A 20710-nucleotide genomic window follows, 5' to 3' on the forward strand; every position below is an offset into this window, starting at 1 on the left:
TGTATTTATACAGAACAAGATACTGGTACGTCACAAGTGAGGAGAGTAGGCAGTTTGAGACCCCGAATTCCAACGGAACCATATCCTTCTTAAAAGTTGCTCCAAAATGGATGCCGAATCGTCGAGCTTTAAATTCTCAACGCGGTTCTGCCCGAGAACTCAGTAATTTTCATACGTACATACATAGGGCCTCTGGTAAGTCGCCCGAGGGCATATACGTCTATCAATACCCGCGGTGCATACAAACTTTTATGTCATACTAATTCGTTATTGCATCTAAAAATAAATATGTTCAAATAAATCCAAAAATTCGATTTCATTTTGACAATATATTTACTAGGAGACATTCTATCGTCCGATTTATGTTGCTACGCTACGGAAATGCTGTCAAATGTGTCAAAATAAAACCGTGAAAATGCAAGATACTTTTGTGATCACTAACCAAATTTTAAAAAAAGCGGAAAAAACAACACAAAAGTTACTACCACATAAGTCGAGAGATGCCTACGACAAGTAATATGAAAAATTACAGCACTGGGTGCCAGAAAACCATGTAGAACACATGCGTGCGGGCCATAAAGTATGTTCATATACTTATATGTTCCATTTGAAATAAGAAAGTTCAATACATTTAAAAAAAAACGAAAGATTGACAACAATGTAAATACCACAGATATTGGTCTCATCCCGAGACTCTTAACCACCAAAATCTATAAAAATCGTGCAAGCTATTTTCGAGATAATTAAGGCGTTCTATACATAAAACTCACTCTGTACCGTAATGGAACCAATCTTGACACTTGCTTATTGCTCAGACTGTCTTTAATCAGTACAGAAGTTCATTTTACCAAAATAAAAACAACAACCCAAAAAGATATATTCATTATTAATTAATGTTTTTTCTCCAGTAATGGACATCGATATTTTCAATCGATCCTAATTTGGACAGTTGCATACCCAGTTATGGACACCGTTCTTATATATGGATAGAGAGGTTCAAAATTATGGAATAAATTCATTTGATCAAGAATATGCCACTTTTGGGAAAAATCCTGAGACAGGACGATTTTTATTTTTAAATTATGATTTTTCGAGATATTGCCATAATAGTGACGTCATCCATTTGGGCGTGATCACGAAATCGATGATTTTTTTAAATAGGAATAAGGGTCGTGTGATAGCTCATTTTAAAGGTTATTCCATTGTTTACTTAGTAATATAAACATTAACATTATTATTTATATAGGGTGGCCAAAAAATATTTTTTGAATCATATTAAATGACGCAAAAAGAAGAATCTATGTCATTTATTTAGCTTAAAATACATTTTACTGCTATCAGAAAATATGAAAAAAATGTTTATTTCATAAATAAACATTGCTTTTTGCTTAAATTAAATGTCAAACCCGCCACCCACATGCCTCTTGGCAGATTGAATATTTAATTTAAGAGATAAACATTGTTTATTTGTCAAATAAGCATATTTTTCTATTTTCTGACAGCGGTAAAATGAATTTTGAGTTAAATAAATTAGATAAATTCTTCTTTTTGTGTCAGTTAATTTAATTCGGAAAACATTTTATGACCACCCTGTAAAAATAATGATTTTAATGTTAATATAACTGAATAGAGAATTGAATTGAATAACCTTTCAAATGAGATACCACACGACCCCTATGAAAAACTGAATTTATTCCATAATTTTGAACCTAAATTGCCCCCAATATAATTGAAAGAAAAAGAATAATTGATTAATATTCTCCAAAATTTAGCTGCAATTTTATTTAAACTGGTCTAATATAGGTAACTAACTGAATATAAATAAAAAGTATAATCAACTGGTCCTCTTCTTCTTCTGAACTCTCACATGTATCACTACTATCCACGGTAATTTTACACTTTTCACAGACAAACTCATCTTCATCTTCGGAGTCTAAAGCAAGTCCTAAACTGTCAATATACTTGGAAGGGACACAAATTTTGTGTACCTTATTTTCACAATGCGCACAACTAAGCCACTTTGCCTTTTTTCCAAGAAATGTTGGTCTTTCCAGGCTGTATTACATTTGAAGCACTTCCAACTAATTTTTTTATCTGACTCTTCCTTTTTAATTCCAGGCAGATTTTTTCCTTTCCTGCATTTTTTTAAAATCTTTTCTTTGTCAATTTTTTGCCTTTGTTTTTCTTCACGAGCTCGTTTTCTGCTTTGTTTCAGTTGTTCTTTTTCTTTTCGCAGGTTTTCTTTTTTTTTGCTCATTTAACCAATAGTCTGATGTAATGACTAAGCGTGGTCTTTCTTTAATTTGACGATGTGATTTTACTTCGTCTTTAGGCCAAAACAGATATTTTTTAAATGGGGAATCACCAGATGGACTATTTGTTTTGACAAATATCTCTTTAAATTGTTGATTGTCCTCCTCTTGATGAGGTGGTTGATAGTATAGACTTATTTCAGCTGAACCACTAGCTTTTGATGATCTCTGGGTGATATCTGGAGTCCGTTGAGTATTCACCGTGTTGATTTCAAAACGTTTAGTATTTGATCTTTTGGCATCTTCCGGCATTTCGTTTTTGTGGTTTGTTAGAAGAATTTCTGGAATATCGTTTTCATCTTGCGGTGTTTCATTGTTTTCATTATTTAAATTCTCTAGTGACAGATTCTCGTTCTCACTTGGCTCTGGAATTGAAACTATGTCCCGTATCTTTTTCCACACATTGTATAAATCCAATGTTGACTCTTGCCCATTCCATGCCTCTTTAGAGTTTTGTGCTTTCATAGCATTCAATGTTTTAGGACTAATGTTACTTTCTAAAATATTTAAACATATTTTTATATCATTAGCCGAATTTCGATTGTTTTCAGGAAGATTTTCTTCTTTATTAACCCTCTGTATACAAATTATCTTTGAATAATCCAGGTTATTTGGATTAAAAGGAAAGAGGCCACAAACGCGAAATCCATTTTTAATAATAGCGGGAGAAATAGATTCATTCAGAATATTTTCTAGGGGAGTAGCCACGTGATGTCTCATTAACGGCTGGTTTTCGTTTTCTGCCAACCATTTTCTGACATGCGATTTCCATTGACATTTCAATGGGTAAAAAACAGAAACATCCAGAGGTTGTAATACATGCGTTGCATTTGGATAAAATGCAACTAAAATGATTTGCTTTTCACGCAAAAAAATACTCAAATGTAATGTCAAATGAGATTTGTGCCCACCCACAAAAAATATAACGGGTCGTTCTATATTATTTTCTGTCAACCATGGCTCAAATATATTCGCCATGTATTCAAAAAATACCTCTCCTGTCATCCACCCATTGGCCGATTTGCCCAGTCCCCAAGATTTCGGAAATTGGGTAACAATATCTGTAGGTACCCTCTTATATGGATATACCACCATAGGAGGGCAAATTTCTCCAGATGCTGATACCGTAAGTAAAACAGTAAGATTTTCTTTTTCTGGCGTTTTTGAGACACTATAGATATTTTTATCTCCTTTAGGAGCCAAAACTTTCCCAGTTTTAGGGCACAATGAAATAGCTGTTTCATCAGCATTAAAAATTCGATGTGCATGTTCTAAAATGTCAGAGTAGCCATTATCTTTAAAGTAATTTGAAACTTCTTGAAACCAATTGCGTATATCGATTTCTGTTAATTGGCCACGATAACCGGTAAGTTTCTCTGACGTCTTTAACGATATGTTGGGATGTCTGTTCAGCAAAGACTGAAACCACTTTTTACCAGGAATACCTTCGGTAAATGGAGTTTTTCTATCTAACTCATTTATCAACTTGGTGACTGTGTCGACTAAGCATTGTTTCGTTACAGAAAACCCAGCTCTTGCAATATCGACAATCCACTTAACAATGGGATCTTCCTCATCTGCAGTGAGAACTGTAGGAGGGCCCATGTTGCATACCTCCGGACTTATTCCTTTTAGCTTATTGCGCAACGTAATACGAGATACACCAAATCTCTTACTTGCAGTTGCAACTGGCATACCCATTTTTGCTGCCAATAGAGCTTCTGCCATTTGTATATTTTTTATGTTCCTTTCTATCCATCATAAATGACCAGCTGTAAAATAAAAAAACAAAATTATTTCTTAACACCAGTAATGGACATTTTCGTATCCATTATTGGACACTCATTTAATGGCCATGTCCAATACTGGATACACTCAACATATAGACTTCCTGTTTATAGCAGAACATAGCATTTTTTATTTCTATGTATTTACCAGTGATTTCAAATAAAAACTTATTTGCCCTTACATGGACACCCTGTCCATTTTAGGAACATACGTTTAATTGTAGATCCAGTATTGGACACCCAAATTAAATCTTTTTACCGATAAAAATTAGCTAAAAACAATAAACACACATTAAACTACATACCTTTACTGTTGATTCACTTAAGTAAACTTAATAAATCACCAATTTTGAAGTTTGTATAAGTTAAGAAACTAATTCCTTGCTAACTACTGCTAAACTGCTAAACTAATAATCTTGGCGCCAAAATTGCCATGTGGAAAATTATGTTCATTTTAATACAACTAGCGGCATCTAGACGAAGCAGCTGCAAACAGAGCAAATATTACAGATTTCTATTGGAGATTTTACGTGTTTGTGGGGGTAATTAGAGTAAAGGTTGCTTGATAATATGCATTAATTTGTTGAGTGTCCATCACTGGTGCCGTGTCCAATACTGGTTCCAGTACCGTATATATGATATTGCTTTTTATTTTATGTCTTGCATAAAAAACTTGAATGGAACAACGATGCTAAGGTCCATTCGCTCAACTCGGGCATATTTTGACAGATTCATAGCTGGAAACCTAAAACACAAAAGTTCCCAGCTCGCAGTATTAAACAGCTTAAATAAACTTTTATTACAGACTTCTTTTATTGAAAAAAGAAGAATTATTATAAATAGTGGAAGTGTATACTAAACCCATAAAATTTTGGATAGTATATATTTAAAAAATATATTTCAGTTTTTATAATTTAACATAACTATTTATTATATGGTGTAAATAAATAAACATTGATTGTCTATTGATCCATAAAGTTCCATTTTATTTACTATTTAGTTTATTTACTATTAATTTTGGCTATGAGTACGTGTGTTTGGTTGTATAGTAATTTCCAGCCACTTCTAGTCTGTCAAAAAGTAACTAACTTCGCAAAAAAATAATTACTAAATTCACTAAACAGTTCGGACTGGGAATAGCGAACCGACTATAGCCAACATTGAAAATAGGACCGAACCTGTAATCAGGAAAGCAATACTGTCCGAAAAACATCCTAAAAATTTAAATACCAGAGATGATGCCCAAAGGCTCCCAGATACATGGAAACGAAATCTAGAGAAAAACCTGGAAATTAAAATAGCGAACACTCTGAGCGTTTTCAATAAAGCAGTGAATAATGTTCAATGTGGTATAAAAATGAATGGCGTCAATATTAATAATTTGAGATATGCCGATGACACAGTATTAATTGCAAGCAATTACGAAGAACTTCAACATCTAATTAATAGGATTACCACAACGTGTGATGAATATGGCCTTAAGCTAAACACCGCAAAAACAAGGGTGATGGTCGTCAGTAAAACGCCAATACAACAGGAAGTGGTAACAGCTTATGGTGAACAACTAGAGAGAACTAACAGTATCACTTACCTTGGTTGTAATCTAAAAAATAAGAATTGTGACATGAGCAAAGAAATTAGAATACGGATAGAGAAGGCCAGAGCTGCATTCTTTAGGATGAAGAAACTGTTATGTGGAAACAATATTACTTTAAGTCTGAAAATTAGATTAGTGCGATGTTATGTGATCTCTACTCTTTTGTATGTTGTCGAAGGTTGGACTTTGACACAGATACACTTCTCAAGAAATTGGAAGCCTTTGAAATCTGGGTGTATCGGAGAATCCTACGAATAAGTTGGGTGGATAGAGTTCGTAACGAAGTTGTTTTGCATCGGATGGGAAAAGTTACTGAAGTCGTCAAAACAGTCAAAAATCGCAGAATTGAATTCTTTGGTCATGTTCTGCGCCACCCAGAGAGATATAATATACTCCATTTAATAATACAAGGCAAGGTAGATGGAAGAAGAGGGCCAGGTCGAAGAAGAACGTCATGGCTTAGAAACCTGAGAGATTGGTTTAACAGATCCTCTGCATCTCTTTTCCGAGCTGCCGTCAACAAAATTACTATAGCCAACGCTCGATAATCGAGCCCGGCACATGAAGAAGAAGAACACTCTGAGCACAGGGCCAGTCACAAGAAACGCTAAAAGGTATTTAAACACAGCATGCACCGACCTAAAAAATCATTTTCTCCTCGCACATCAGGAAGAAGCAAAACTAATCTGACTTGACAATGGCAAGTGTAACTTTGCCAAGCCGTCCTTAAAACAATAGTTTTTACTTCCATTCTATTTTATACGAGCACATCTAATATTTTCATGTAAAACCTGATATTTGTTTTTAGAAAGGTAAAGTCAAAACAGCCTACACGGAGATATTGGAATCTTTAAGAAGAGATTTTTATTGGAAATGGGAGAAAAAGGCACGTGCTGGTTCCCAAGGGTTAGAACTTTATATAAAAATAAAAACTCTAGGTACAGGTTCTTTTGGGCGAGTGGTGAGTAGATACAAATTTTGAAATTATTAAGAAATGCCTACAATAAGAGTATGTTTCCGAAACTGTAATATTGTGGCATATTGTTCACTGAATATTTTACATTTTTCACTAACGGTTAACTGTAATTATAATATATATTACATTTTTATTTTATTTTCGACATTCCGGTTTGCAATGTGGAAATGGTTTTCAAAAAAAATCTGAAATAAAAATTGTGAGAAAATTGATTTTAAAATAGTATTTTCCACATTTTTAAAAATTTAAATGTCGAAATTTTAAAGTGGAAATATACTTTCAAGTTTCACTGAAGACATTGTTCGACTGAACCGAAAATGTTTTGGAACAATTTTAATCCTTTTTGATAAATTTTAATTATTTTTTAATAAAATACTATATCATTATACACCAGAAGTTTTTACTTCTTTTGTATTTTTTTTATTTGTATTTTTAGTTGCGCGTAGTTGTCAACAACAGTTTTTATGCAGGATGTATAAAAACGTTGAAATAGAACATCTCACCATAGTATCTAGTTTTTGGATCCGTCTGAACATTCTGGATATATTTTTTGTACAATACCTAATACATACCTTCAATTGTTTCTGAAATAAAACGAAATATTTTTTTATTCAAAAATTAACATTAAAAAAGAAAAATTAATAATTTGATTAAAGAAATTCGCTGCAACATTGATTTTTGTTTTTATTTAATTTAATCTCTTTTACTTATTTTAGTACTTAGTGAAAAAAGAAAGTGAAGATCAGGATAAAGAAAAAGATGAGTACTATGCAATGAAATGTATTTCCAAAGCTAGAATAATGAAACTACAACAGTTGGAACACACGTTATATGAAAAAAGAATTTTAGAGGCTGTACGGTTTCCATTTATAGTACATTTAGAAGCTTGCTATAAGGATAACAGTTATGTTTACCTCGTGATGCCTTTTATAAATGGCGGTGAAATGTTCACCCACCTCAGGAGGTATTTATTATAATTGTGTAGATAACAGAATAACTCTGTAAAACTAGGTAAAATTAAGTTTAGTGTGCAATCAATATATATTTTTTATAATACAGTAAAACCTCAATAAGAGACTACTCCTATAAAGTGACCATCTGCGTACAACGATGGGTTCTAAATTGACGGTCATTAAAGATGGAAGTCTCCATTCTTTTAAACCTCTTTATACCAACCATTCTCTTAAACGACCGCGAGCATCCATCATCAAAATTTCCTAGTACCAGTCAATGATAAAAAGAGCCTTAATGTGGGCAATAAAGTCCTAAGCCTTTCTACCGTTAGGTGTAAGGCTGGTGGGGTTAAGATTTGCACTGTTGTCTCCATGCTATCCGGTCTTGTGTTAGATTTCGTGCACTTTCCCATGTCAATCCTTTCTTCTCAACTTCTTTTCTGATTTCGTCTACCCACCTAACTCTTGGTCTTCCTCGTTTGTTTTTCCCTTGCATTCTCGTTTCAAACACTCGTTTTGTTAATCTTTCATTCGACATTCTACACACGTGCCCGAACCATCTTAGTTGCCCCTCTACTATTTTTTTGTTTATTGGTTCTAGTTTTAGGTTTTGTCTGATTGTTTCGTTTCGTATTTTGTCTGTCCTCTTTCTGTTTGCTATTTTCCTCAGGAACCTCATTTCCATAGCATTGACTCTAGATTTTTGTCTCCTAGTCAATGTCCATGACTCGCTATTATAGATAATTGTAGGTCTAACTACTGATTTAACGACTGCCGTTTTTACCTTCTCCGGTATTTCTTTTTTCCCCAAAAATGTTGTTTTCATAGTGTTAAATAAGCTTCCTGTTCGTCCCATTCTCTCATTTATTTCCATGTCTTGTTTACCGTTTGATTTAATTATTGCTCCTAGGTATTTAAAATGTTCCACTTTTTCTAGTTGTTTTCCATTTAATTGTATTGCGTGTGTCTTTCTCTTATTTGAAATTATCATTGTTTTTGTTTTCTCTGTATTTATTTTCATATTTATGTTTGACAGTTCTTCTTCTAGGATTTCAAGGTTGTTCTGTAGGTCTTCTCTGTTTTCTGCTATCAAAACCATGTCGTCTGCAAATAGAAGCTCTGATAGTTGAGTCTGTTTCATTTGCCAGTATCCAAATGTTAGTTTTCTCATTCTTCTCTTGGCTTTCTTTATTGCTTCATCCAGTACCACTGAGAACAGCAGTGGGCTCAACACGCATCCCTGTTTGACGCCATGACTTGTAGTAAATGTAGTAAATTCTTCGGATTCCTCGTTGTTAGTTCTCACCGTATTTGTATTATTATTATACATATCCTTTATTACATCAATTGTTATCCTGTCAACTCCTCTTTCCTTTAATGTCCTCCATACGTCCTTTCTTTGTATTCTGTCAAACGCCTTTTCTAGATCAATAAAGCATATATGTATTTCTCTATTTTTATTGATTACTTTCTCACTTATTTGTCTTATTGTGAATATGTGGTCTTGCGTGCTTCTGTCCTTCCTGAATCCACATTGTGTATCTTCCATAGTTGGTTCTATTTGGGTTTTTATTCTTGTTTCTATTATTCTTGCGAATACCTTCCCAGGAATACTTGATATAGTAATACCTCGGTAATTATTACAGTTTCTCTTGTCGCCCTTTTTGTGTATTGGTAGTATAATGTCTTTCTTCCAGTCCTGTGGTATTTCTGCTCTTTTTATGATATCATTCATTAGTTCTTTCATGCTATCCACTCCCTCTATTCCCATGAATTTTATCATTTCCGGGGTGATATCATCCTTGCCTGGTGCTTTGCCTAATTTAACCCTTTTAATTGCCTTTTCTAGTTCCTCTGTTGTTATGGGTTCTACTTTTTGTTCTTCACTAATTTCTTGTATCTCCACTATGTTGTCTACGTCTGTATGAGTTAGCTCTTTGAAATGTTCTCTCCATCTTTCCATTATTTGGTTTTCTTCTGTTATTACCTTTCCATTCTTGTCTTTTATATTCGGCATCATGTGTTCTTTCTTTTGTCTGAGCTGTTTTAATGCGCCATAGAAGAGTTTTTGGTTTTCTCTATAATTATTTGTCATTTTTAGTCCAAACTTTTCCCATGACCTTTCTTTTTCTGCTTTCACAGCTATTTTAACCTCTTTTCTTTTTTCTTTATATGCCTCACAATCTTCAGGGCGCTTTGTACTTAGATATCTCTTCCATTTTTCTTTTTTGTTCTTTACTTTCCTTCGTATTTCGTCCGTCCACCATTCAGTTCTCCTCATGCTATTATTTGCTATTTTTGTCTTCCCGCAAGTTTCCTCAGCAGCTATGATTAAGCTGGTCTTGAGATTTTCCCACTTTTCTTCTATACTAGCAGTTTTTGCCCTACCTTTCAAAATATTGTCTAATTTTTCTTGGAATATCTTCTCATATCTTTCTTCTTTTAATTTGTAGCTTTTTACTTTTTCATTTACTACCTTTCTCCTCTTTTCTTCATTTTCTTTTGCTGTTCTCATTCTCATTATTACTAGATGATGATCACTGCCAACCTCTGAGCCTCTTTTGACTTTTGTGTCTTGTACTCTTTTCCATTTGTTGCTACTTACCAAAAAGTAATCTATGATTGATTTTTCATTTCTACTTTCTTGTACTCTCGTGTATTTGTGTACTTTTTTATGTTTAAATTTTGTATTTGTTATAACAAGTTTATTCTCCATACATATTTCTATTATTCTTTCACCATTTTTGTTTAGTATTTCTTCTCCTTCTTTTCCCATGCATTCCTCAATTCCATTGTTATTATTTCCGACTCTACCGTTTAGATCTCCCATTACAATTATATTTTCTTCCCCATTGTCAATTTGCATTGTCTTCCCCATTGTCGACCATTCTTAAGCAATCTAAATATGGTACAAATTACTTAATGGTAAGCGGATCGATAACATTTATTTCTCAAGCTCTTAAGATCAGGTTTGAAGATTCAATTCAATTTTAAGCTTTTATGTGTTAAATACTATTGCCTACTGCTTATTGATTTTTTTCTTCTTGGCGCGTAATATTCGACGGTTTTTATTTACCGAGGTACAGAAGGTGGTAGCGCTGACCAAAAAAGGAATTTACCTAAAATCAAGGGACTTCTGTGGATTAAATCTGCGAAGTGACAGATTTATTTCACGAATTTCGCCGTTGCTATCTAGTTTTAGTTTTTAGTTCATCTACGTTAGTTATTTTTACAAAATTAATTATTATTATGTTTTAGAATGAGAAAATTTACAGAAGTATTATCAAGATTTTATGCAGCTCAAGTCTTATTGGCTTTAGAATTTCTTCATTTTTGTGACATAATATACAGAGACTTAAAGCCTGAGAATATACTTATCGACCATAAGGGCTACATTAAAATTGCCGATTTAGGATTCTGTAAGGTACTATAATATATTTATACTATATACAGGGTGTCCCTAACAATAGTGCATTCCTTAAAGATATAGGTAGAAGGTTCTATGTAGAGCAAAAAACCCTTGTTTTTTTTTCTAAATTCAACATTTTTTTCTAAATTCAACCGTTTTACCACAACACGAAAACACATTTTGGTATGCAAAAAGAAATCTGTCAATTACGTGCAGTACGAAAATCTAAACGTAGACAGTCACAACTTTGGTAAGCGAATATTTTGGAACAATCGTGTTTAGTGTCACCGCGAAAATGTTTTCGATTCGTGAGTACCATGATATGTTGATTATTTATGGAGAAGCGCAGTGTAGCAGTAATTTAGCTGTCCAAGTTTAAGTGCATCGGTATGCAGAAAGGCGAACTCTTAATGCTCGAATTTTTGTGAATGTTTCTCAAATATTATTAAAAACGGGTTCTGTTGTACCAAAAAAAAATAGCGGAAGAACAATAAGTATCCGTCGATTAAATTTAAAAGACAATATTTTAGATGCTGTGAAGAAAAATCCAAATGTAAGTACACGAACGGTGGCTAAAATGGTTTGAATGTCGAAAAACGTTGTTTATAGAACATTTCGGGAACAACCACCGTCTACATTCATACCACTATCGGAGAGTACAACATTTTGTAGGTTGTTTTAAGATGAGCTCGTCAGAGAACCTGAATTTCCATCTAAAATGTTATAAAACATTTTTCACGAGAAACGATGTGTATAATTTTTATAATTGCCACAAATATGGATTAACGAAAACTCTTATTTAATATTTAGGACAAATTTTCAATGAAAATTTTAGCACAAATTTATGGTCTGGAATAATTAACAATCATTTAATAGGAGCATATGAATTATCCAAAAAACTAAATAAAGAGGCCTACTTTAATTTCTTGGAAAATATTTTGTTGGTACCTCTTGAAGACGTGCCTTTGCAAACACTCCGTGAAATGTGGTTTCTTCACAACGTCTTAGCCCCAGTACATTTTACAAGAGCTGTTAAAAATCTTCTTGATACCACTTATCCTCCTCGTTGGATTGATAGGAATGAACATATTATGAGGCCACCACGAAGTCGCGAATGCAATGTGGTGGATTTTTATTTTTGGGGACATCTGAAAACGTTACTTTATGACAACCAAGATAAAATCGAAACATAAGCTGAATTGCGGGAACGAATTGTTAATGCTGCAGAAACTATCCAACATAATTTATTTAACTATGGCGTTACTAACAATTGGATACGTTGTATCAATGCATGTGTTCGCGCAGGTGGAGGTCACTTTGAACATTTATTATAATAATTATTGTCAAATAAGTACAAGTATCTTACTTAATTTTAGTTCATAAGTAATTGCTGATAGTCCAAGCATAGTGAAAAAAATTAGAATTAATAACAGTTGTCTGTTGTATTTAATTTTCACTGTAAACTATGTAATTCAGTAAAAGCCCTCGACATTCAACACCTTTAAAGCTTATCAAATTTATAATACTTATTCAGATAAAGTGTTTTTTACTGTAAATAATTGACATTTCACAATTCGTTTAAAAGTATGCTATATTTCAATACATTTTCGAAAACCAGTACAAATAATTTTTCTTAGTTGCATTAATTACTTTCTGGCAATTAAACCATAGTACTTACTTAAGTAAAAATAATAATTTATTTAAAACTTCGAGCTTTCATCCAAACACTTAATTAAATCAGATAATAGCAGATGCCATAGTTGCCATTTTTCTTAGTTGCAATAATTACTTTCTGGCAATTAAACCATAGTACTTACTTAAGTAAAAATAATAATTTATTTAAAAGTTCGAGCTTTCATCCAAACCCTTAATTAAATCAGATATTAGCAGATGCCATATTTTTAAAGCAAGAAATAATTATTTTGCAGGTATTAGGTACATTTCCTCAGATGCCAACAACCTTGAATAGTAAATAAACAAGGGTTGGATTATGTTAAATACCCTAAATCACAAACAAGTTCTTATTCAGAATCACTTTCACTGCGTACGACGTTGCCAGAATATTTAATTTTCTGAAAATAAAAATTCAGTTATATGGAAAACAATGTAATTGTTTTGGAAACCATTAACTTTAGAAAAAAATGTTATAGGACTTTTTTTTCCAAATTGTATATAATATCCATTCCTTAAAGGAACGCACTATTTTTGGGGACACCCTGTATAATATCCCGGGAACTGCAATATTAACACAGTGGTGAAGTCGTGAGATCGTGACATATTATTTGTTATTTAGCTATAGATTGTCCAAAATATTTATATAGTATAATTCAGTTTTAACAAGGCTGAGTTATTAAGAACACGGGAAAATTTCGATCAAGAACTATACAGTAGTAGACGGACATCATTAAATTAAGGTTTAAGCAAGCAAGAAATAGAAATGAACCCAGCCTTTGAGACTTGCACATCCCAGAAATGACAATTCGGGAATACAATTAATTGGAGTGAGGGAGATTGATCAGTGAAAATCACACACCACTGCACTCTACCCCAATGCTCCAGACCGTCTTTCACCTTCCTCTACATAGCACGCTGGTGAAGACTTCAATTGTCAAAATGTGGGAGTCGTGAGTACAATGACCCCTACATGATATCTTTCTATGAGTTATGCGGGACAGCGTGAGGCGTTATGGTCCCGCTATCGTTTCTACTAACTAAACATTGAAATGCTTTGCTTGCTAAAATGGCAAGTCTCCGCTCCGAGCTAACCAGTTCGGCAACTCGACGCTTGAGTGTGTGAACCACCTTGCCCGTTTTTTTAGGTTTTGTGAGTATTTTTTTGTGACTAGTTATTTTTAATTTTTTTTGTAGCTGTGGCCTTTTTTGGTTTTTCTTAACGATGTATGACAGAAAAATCATGTTATAGGAAGTACCATGCCTTAAGGCGAGCGTGATGTCTTCTGAACGAGCTACAATATGATCTAGACTTTATTAAATATTTACTTACGTTTCTTGTTTTTGTCTTCTTTGCTTCCAACTATGGAACATGTCATACCCTTATATCTCTCACAGAATCCGGTTCGGCTCTTTAAGCTTAGCAAATTTGATTCTAGCTTTTCCTTCGCTGAGCTCTAAATTACTTGCTTCAGATCTCTAAACAGAAAGCGTTCAACTTCGTATCTGGGTACATTTGCAGTTTCTGTTACGTATCTATTGTGTGCTGCTTGTATTTTTTTGTTGACGTTACCATGTGTGTCCCCATGCAAAAGATTAATAGGTTATTATGGGTATTATGATGCTGTTCATCAGTGTTACTTTGGTTTTCATTGCTAATTTCTCTTTCTTCCTGTGAGTCCACTTATTGTATCACTGGTCGTCGCTGTTTTTGGCTGTCGCTTGTACGTACTGTGTCAACGTTAAACCTTGGTCCGTTATGACTCCTAAGTATTTAGCTTTATTCAGCTATTCGATGGGTCTGTCTTACACCGTTAGCTGTTCTTCTGTGCTGTCTCTGTTCTTTTACATACCTGAGTCTTCTCTGGATTTATCGCTATTTTCCATTGGATACTCCATTCAGCTACTTAGAAGAAAAATGTAAGATTTCTTACAGCTATATCCAGGTTCCTGTGTTTTGCTGCCATCGCACTGTTATCTGCATAAAGGCTGAGTAGTATTTTGGGATTCTGATGCTGAGGTTCCGTATTTAGATAGAACTGCTCCTATCTAAACCCTGAACTTCCGCTCACTTAGGTACGAGGAGATATGTTTAGTCATGGCCTTGCTGTATTTATTATCTCTTATTTTGTATATCAATCCTTCATGCTATACTCTGTAGAAGGCTTTGCTTACATCCAGGAAGGCTGCTCCTGTATATTGCTTGTAGTTAAATTTAACTGCTATGTACTCTGTAAGTCTGAGTACTTGTAGTTCGCTGTAATGTTGAGCTCTGAATCGGAATTGTATATAAAGGATTAATTTTAGCATGTCTGTTTCTGATTAGAGTCTGATTTACATGATTGCTTCCAGCAATCTTGCTGATTGCTGGAAGTAAGCTAATCGGCCTGTAATTTTGCGGAAATTTGTGGATCGCTTCTGGCTTAGGTTAGCTCAAGGTTCTGAACTCAAGCCAGACCTAATGCTTAGTAAAATTAGACAAGCAATGGCAAAGATAAAAGCCAAAAAATTAACAGGAGAGGATGAACTAGTTATAGAATTCTTTAAGAACGGTGGTGAGACCTGATCCTTAAAATACAAGAACTTTCTTATTTATGTTCACAAGAAAAGTCGATACCGCTTAAATGGAATAAGGCTGTAAGAAATCTGAGAGACTAAAAACATAAAAAAGGAAATAAAACTGACCTAAGAAATTTAGATGGGACCTTTCGAACCATTAGCCTGTTAAGTAATATTTACAAACTTTGCACGAAAACGGTAACAACGAGATTAAATAAAAAAACTGGACTTATGCCAAACCGGAAAACAAGCGCCATTTAGGTTAAAATTTGACACTAACGACCACCTGCCAACGAAAAAAAATCAACTTAAAAATCCATAGAATACACCTCTTGTATTAGTGTTTAAAGATTTCCACAAAGCGTTTGACTCGGTAGAACTAGATAGTTTAATTGAAGCATTAAATAAAAGTCGCATTCCAGATTATTATATACAATTTATAAAAATGCGATAAACGTAATAAAGTTACACAAGAATTGTAACGAAATAAAAACAAAGTGACACACTATCGCCAAAGTAATTTCCGTCGATAAATATCCAAAGGGATATTTCTCGGCGGGAGAAGACTGCACCACCCTGGTTAAATGATGACATAGTTTTAATAGGGGATGACCTATCCATGACAATATTAGAAGAGCTGGAAAGAACCTGCATCGGTTTAAACATAAATATCCCCATAATAAAATATATATTGAACCATCTCTCCAGTAACAACTTAAAAAGTTATAAAAACGAACTAAAAGTAGCTACATATACCTTAGACACGAAATTATAATAGGCAGTAATCGCAAAAAGAGGGATAGAGCGTTTACTGACAAAAGTAACAATAAAAGACGATATTAGAAACGAAGACCTACCACACAGAACCAGTGTTACAGATGTTCTGGAGAGAACTTGCACATTAAAATGTAAATAGGCTGGTTGATGAATATATGTGAAATAGCCTTGCTATTTACTGGCTAATTCAGAAATATAATTATTCGTTTATCAGTTACATAACAAAACAAATGATCAAAATCAAATATTTAAACCAGTAAAGTATTTCCATCTGATCAGTAACCCACATACAAGAAATGAAATAGGAGAGAGAGAACGTATATGCATATACTTAAATGTATAAAAACAATAAAAATTCAACCTATGGTAGAATTAGCGCAGAAATTACAAATTTCAACAAAAGGTTAAGGAGGAAAATTCTGAATTTGGAAATTAAGGTAACAATTGATAAGTTAAACAGGATATAATACCAAATTTAGACAATAAAAAGCCAAGTAAGCTCCTCCCTCCCTCTATATTTTTTTAACGAATTTGAGACAGATGTAATTTGATTAAATACAACAAACAATTTCACACAATTAAGTCTAAAAATTTGGAAAAAATAAATAAATTAAAAATTAATAATTTTAAACGAATAAAAACTAAAAATGATTGGTTAAAAAATTTAACAGATGTTACTTTTCCTGATGATATCAAAATGTTATTAAATTTAGGTCCAAAATTTTGTATACCTCCCTTCAAAAACGATTTTAATCTAAAGACTGTTTCAAGTTAAGAATTCACAACTGAACAGATAGGCCAGTGCATTTCTTACGGGCGTATGTTGCCAATAGTTCACGGGACTATGCAGGGCCGGCCGAAATAACCCATTCTTTATTTATATTCAAATTTTTATTTATATTTTCCAATGTTAATCAAATTTATTTTAAAAAGATAGGTACGTATCTATTTAATAAGCTTAACGACTACAATTACTTATAAATATGGTTACATTTTCAGGGAAGTGATTTTAAAGATTATTAGAAAAATGTCTTTATTAGTGGTTAAAATATTAGGTTTTACGCAATTGGTTAATTATTATGGCACAGGTAATTCTGACAGCTTAGGTGTCAACTCTCAAAATTATTTATAAAATATTACTTTCACAATAGTTAATAAATAGAAAGCAATAATAATTAAGATATTGTGCTTAAACTTCCATTATCGGGCAAGCCGGGCTAACAGGCCCTAACAGTAAACAATATTGATTACTTTATAATTGACTATTAATAGTTTTCTAATTCTCTTTATGTACTTAGTCATTCCAAACAATAGTGTCATTTGGAAAGCACATTTGGAAAGCAGACAGATTTATGAGTTATAGATAAATGAGCGGTATGTTTTTCAAAATAGTGTAATTAGGTGAAGTGGAGATTATATGTTTGTCTGTATACATAAGCCCAAACTGCCCGATTACGTTTTTAAATTCTTCTGCCCGGACAAGGGTTAAGGCATAACCATCGCGCACTCAAATCTCAAGTGTAAAAAATTATATTGTTAAAATGGATCCAGTTTTGCCGTTTAAAAGTGGTCAAATTTTACATCTGAGTGCTAAAAAAGTGATCTTAAACGTAGTGAGATACCACATTAATTTGCTTCGAGATGAAAGTCAACGTATTGTATTCGACAAAGTATCCGCGATGACAGGAGTGTCAGTTCGTACGATTCAAAAAATCGTACAGGAAGACAAAGAAGGTGAGCTTTCTGAGGTAAAAACAAACAGAAAAAGAACCCGTTGCCGAAACAACTCCAGAGACTATACTTACGATGAAGGTGTTCGTATCGGCGTTCGTCGAACAGTGCATAGTTTTTTTTTTGAAAACATTCCTCCTACTTTGAATCGTCTTCTGCCAAAAGTGAACCAAGACGAAAACTTGCCAAATTTTACCCGCAGTACAATGTACAGGTTGTTAAAAGACATGAACTTTGTTTATGCAAAACGTGATAAAAGTGCCGTGCTAATAGAACGTCCTGATATAATTGCATGGAGGCATGGATATTTAAGGGCCATTAAACAATATCGGGCTGAGGGCTATGACATTGTGTATTTGGATGAGTCATGGGTCAATGTGGGGCACTCGGTTTCCAGAGAATGGAAAGACAAAACCGTCACCTCGGCAAGAGATGCGTTCATAAAAGGGCTAAGTACTGGACTAAAGCATCCCACTCAGCGTGGACCACGTTTCATCCTTGTCCATGCCGGAAGTGAAAATGGTTTTGTAAACGGTGCTGAAATGTTTTTCCTTGCAAAAAAAAACAGCGCTGATTATCACGACGAAATGGACGGTCCGTGTTTTGAGAACTGGTTTGAAAACAAACTGTTGCCCAACTTAGTTCGAAAAACGGTTATTGTTATGGACAATGCTCCATATCATAGTGTAAAAACCGAGTTGTTGCCTAACCAATCGTGGAATAAGAATAACATTATGGACTGGTTAAGACAAAAAGACATATTTTTTGAAGAAAATTATCTGAAGTGCGAGCTTTTGGAGGTAGTCGCGCAATTTAAACAAAATTTTGATAATTACAAAATTGAAGAACTTTGTAAACAACAAAATAATGTCAAAGTGCTTCGTTTGCCTCCATACCATTGCGAATTAAATCCAATTGAAATGGTATGGAGCCAAGTAAAAAGGCATGTGGCCGTAAATAACAGCACCTTCAAAGCGAAGGATATGGAGGACCTCATAAAAAAAGCGTTTTCAAATGTTACGTCTGATAACTGGAAAAACTATATTCAACATGTAATGACTCTGGAGAAAAAATTTTGGGAAGTGGACGGTCTAATGGAAGACGTAACTCCCATAGTTATAGATTTATATGATAGTAGTGACAATTCCGATTTGGATATGGACGAAGAATGTACATAGTTTTTGATAATTGTAATATTGTAAATATATAAATGTCAAACTAAAAAACCAAATAATTTGTTACATTTCTATGGTTCTGTTGTATTTTTTTTAAAATATACAGAAGTTTTTATTGTTTTTTTATGTTTTTTACTGACACTAATAATATCTACCACAATACTCACTCAATTTGTTCATTAAACAATTAAGAATATTTTTAAGAGTCTGATGATGACCTAAGCCGAAATTTAATAAATAACTGTTGTGAGAAAAAGACATGTCTTTAATTTTTATTTTTCAAAAAAACAAAAAAAATTTAAAGTTACCTAAGTGAAAAAACGTCTAATGTGCAATATAACATGCAGTTCGGCCCTGCTTTTTCGCTGCAACTCCACTACTCTCGCCTATCTCAGTCTATCGGTAGTTCTGGCATCACCGCTTCCCATAAGGCTCCTTTATGAATTCTTAACTTGACACAGACAGTAGGTCACTTAATAACTGATTTGGAATATACTATTACTAAATTAGAAAATCCTAAGAAAAATATTTTTTGAGCTCAATTTACTAATATTATCACCGATTTTTTTTAATAAAAATAATAACAATCTGCATTAGTTACAGAATAGATATTAGAAGATTGCCTATGCTCGTGTTAGAAGTAAACGATTTCTTAGAAAATTCTAAAATCTATATTCTAATAATAGCGACAAGGGTAACGTCACTGTTGCCATGACCAAAACAGATTATAAAAAAAATCACTAGAATTACTAAATAACATAAAATATTACTCTAAAATTAACAACGACATCACTTGTTCACTGCGACAAAAAGCAAATAAGTTGATAACTGATTTAGAAAAGAGCAAATCAATAGATCAACCACTTTACGTAGTTATAAATCTGTGGCCTCCCGATTTTATGCATTGCCAAAAATTTACAAGCAACAGTTAACAATGAGACCTATTGTATCTACTGTCGACTCACCGTGAAAATTTATCGCAACATTTTACAAAAATTTTAAATGATGTATATGACACCGATAACAACTTTTTTGTAAAAGATTCTTTCAGCTTCAGTAATTCTATCAAAGAATTTCAACTACCTAAAGATTACGTAATTATTAGTTTCGATGTTGTCTCACTCTTCACTAATTTAGATTTATCATTAGTGTAGGAAGTGTAGAAAAAGGTGGGATGTTATCCAAAAATTCGCTAAAATAAACAAAACACAATTTTTTTAAATATCAAACTTTATTTTTGAATTTAAATTTTTTGTTTTTGATGACCAATTCTACATTCAAAAGTTTGGTATTCTTATGGGAAGTAGCATATCTCCAATTTTATCCAGTTATGTTCTGGATGACCTAATTCAAAATAGTTTACTATTGATGACATAATTACTGCTGTTCCAAAAGACCAAATAATAATTGATATTATTTATAACACTTTAACACTTATAATAGTTACCGTGAGAGTTTAAAATTCACAGTTGAACAAGAGAAGCAGAACTCCGTTCCATTTCTTGACATGAAAATTATTAAAATAGGTTCATTAGCTATCACTTATATCATCTTTAAAAAATGAAAATAAATTTGATAATGTCATTAAAATCTAGAGTAATTAACGTCACACATATCACAAAAAGAAAGGGAACTTTTGAAAAAACTTTTTAGAGAAAAAAGAACCATTTTATTAGAAAATTCTTATCCTTGCCACTTACTTAATAAAATAAACTTATTTTCTCATCAAATAATAATGCTGACAGTAGAAATGCTACATCTTT

General features: G+C 33.1%; 1 protein-coding gene across 3 annotated transcripts in view; it reads left to right on the plus strand.

Annotated features, from left to right (window-relative positions):
* The window catches only part of LOC140445467 (cAMP-dependent protein kinase catalytic subunit alpha-like), a 47140-nt gene that overhangs the window by 16466 nt on the left and 9964 nt on the right, over positions 1–20710 (plus strand). For all 3 annotated transcript variants that reach the window (XM_072537497.1, XM_072537498.1, XM_072537499.1), the window contains exons 2-4: positions 6505–6657; positions 7389–7636; positions 10884–11049. In XM_072537497.1, coding sequence (XP_072393598.1) covers positions 6505–6657; positions 7389–7636; positions 10884–11049 — 567 coding nt within the window. The remainder of the gene's footprint in view (positions 1–6504; positions 6658–7388; positions 7637–10883; positions 11050–20710) is intronic.

This window comes from Diabrotica undecimpunctata, chromosome 7, assembly GCF_040954645.1.
Source record: "Diabrotica undecimpunctata isolate CICGRU chromosome 7, icDiaUnde3, whole genome shotgun sequence".
Taxonomy (NCBI): domain Eukaryota; kingdom Metazoa; phylum Arthropoda; class Insecta; order Coleoptera; family Chrysomelidae; genus Diabrotica; species Diabrotica undecimpunctata.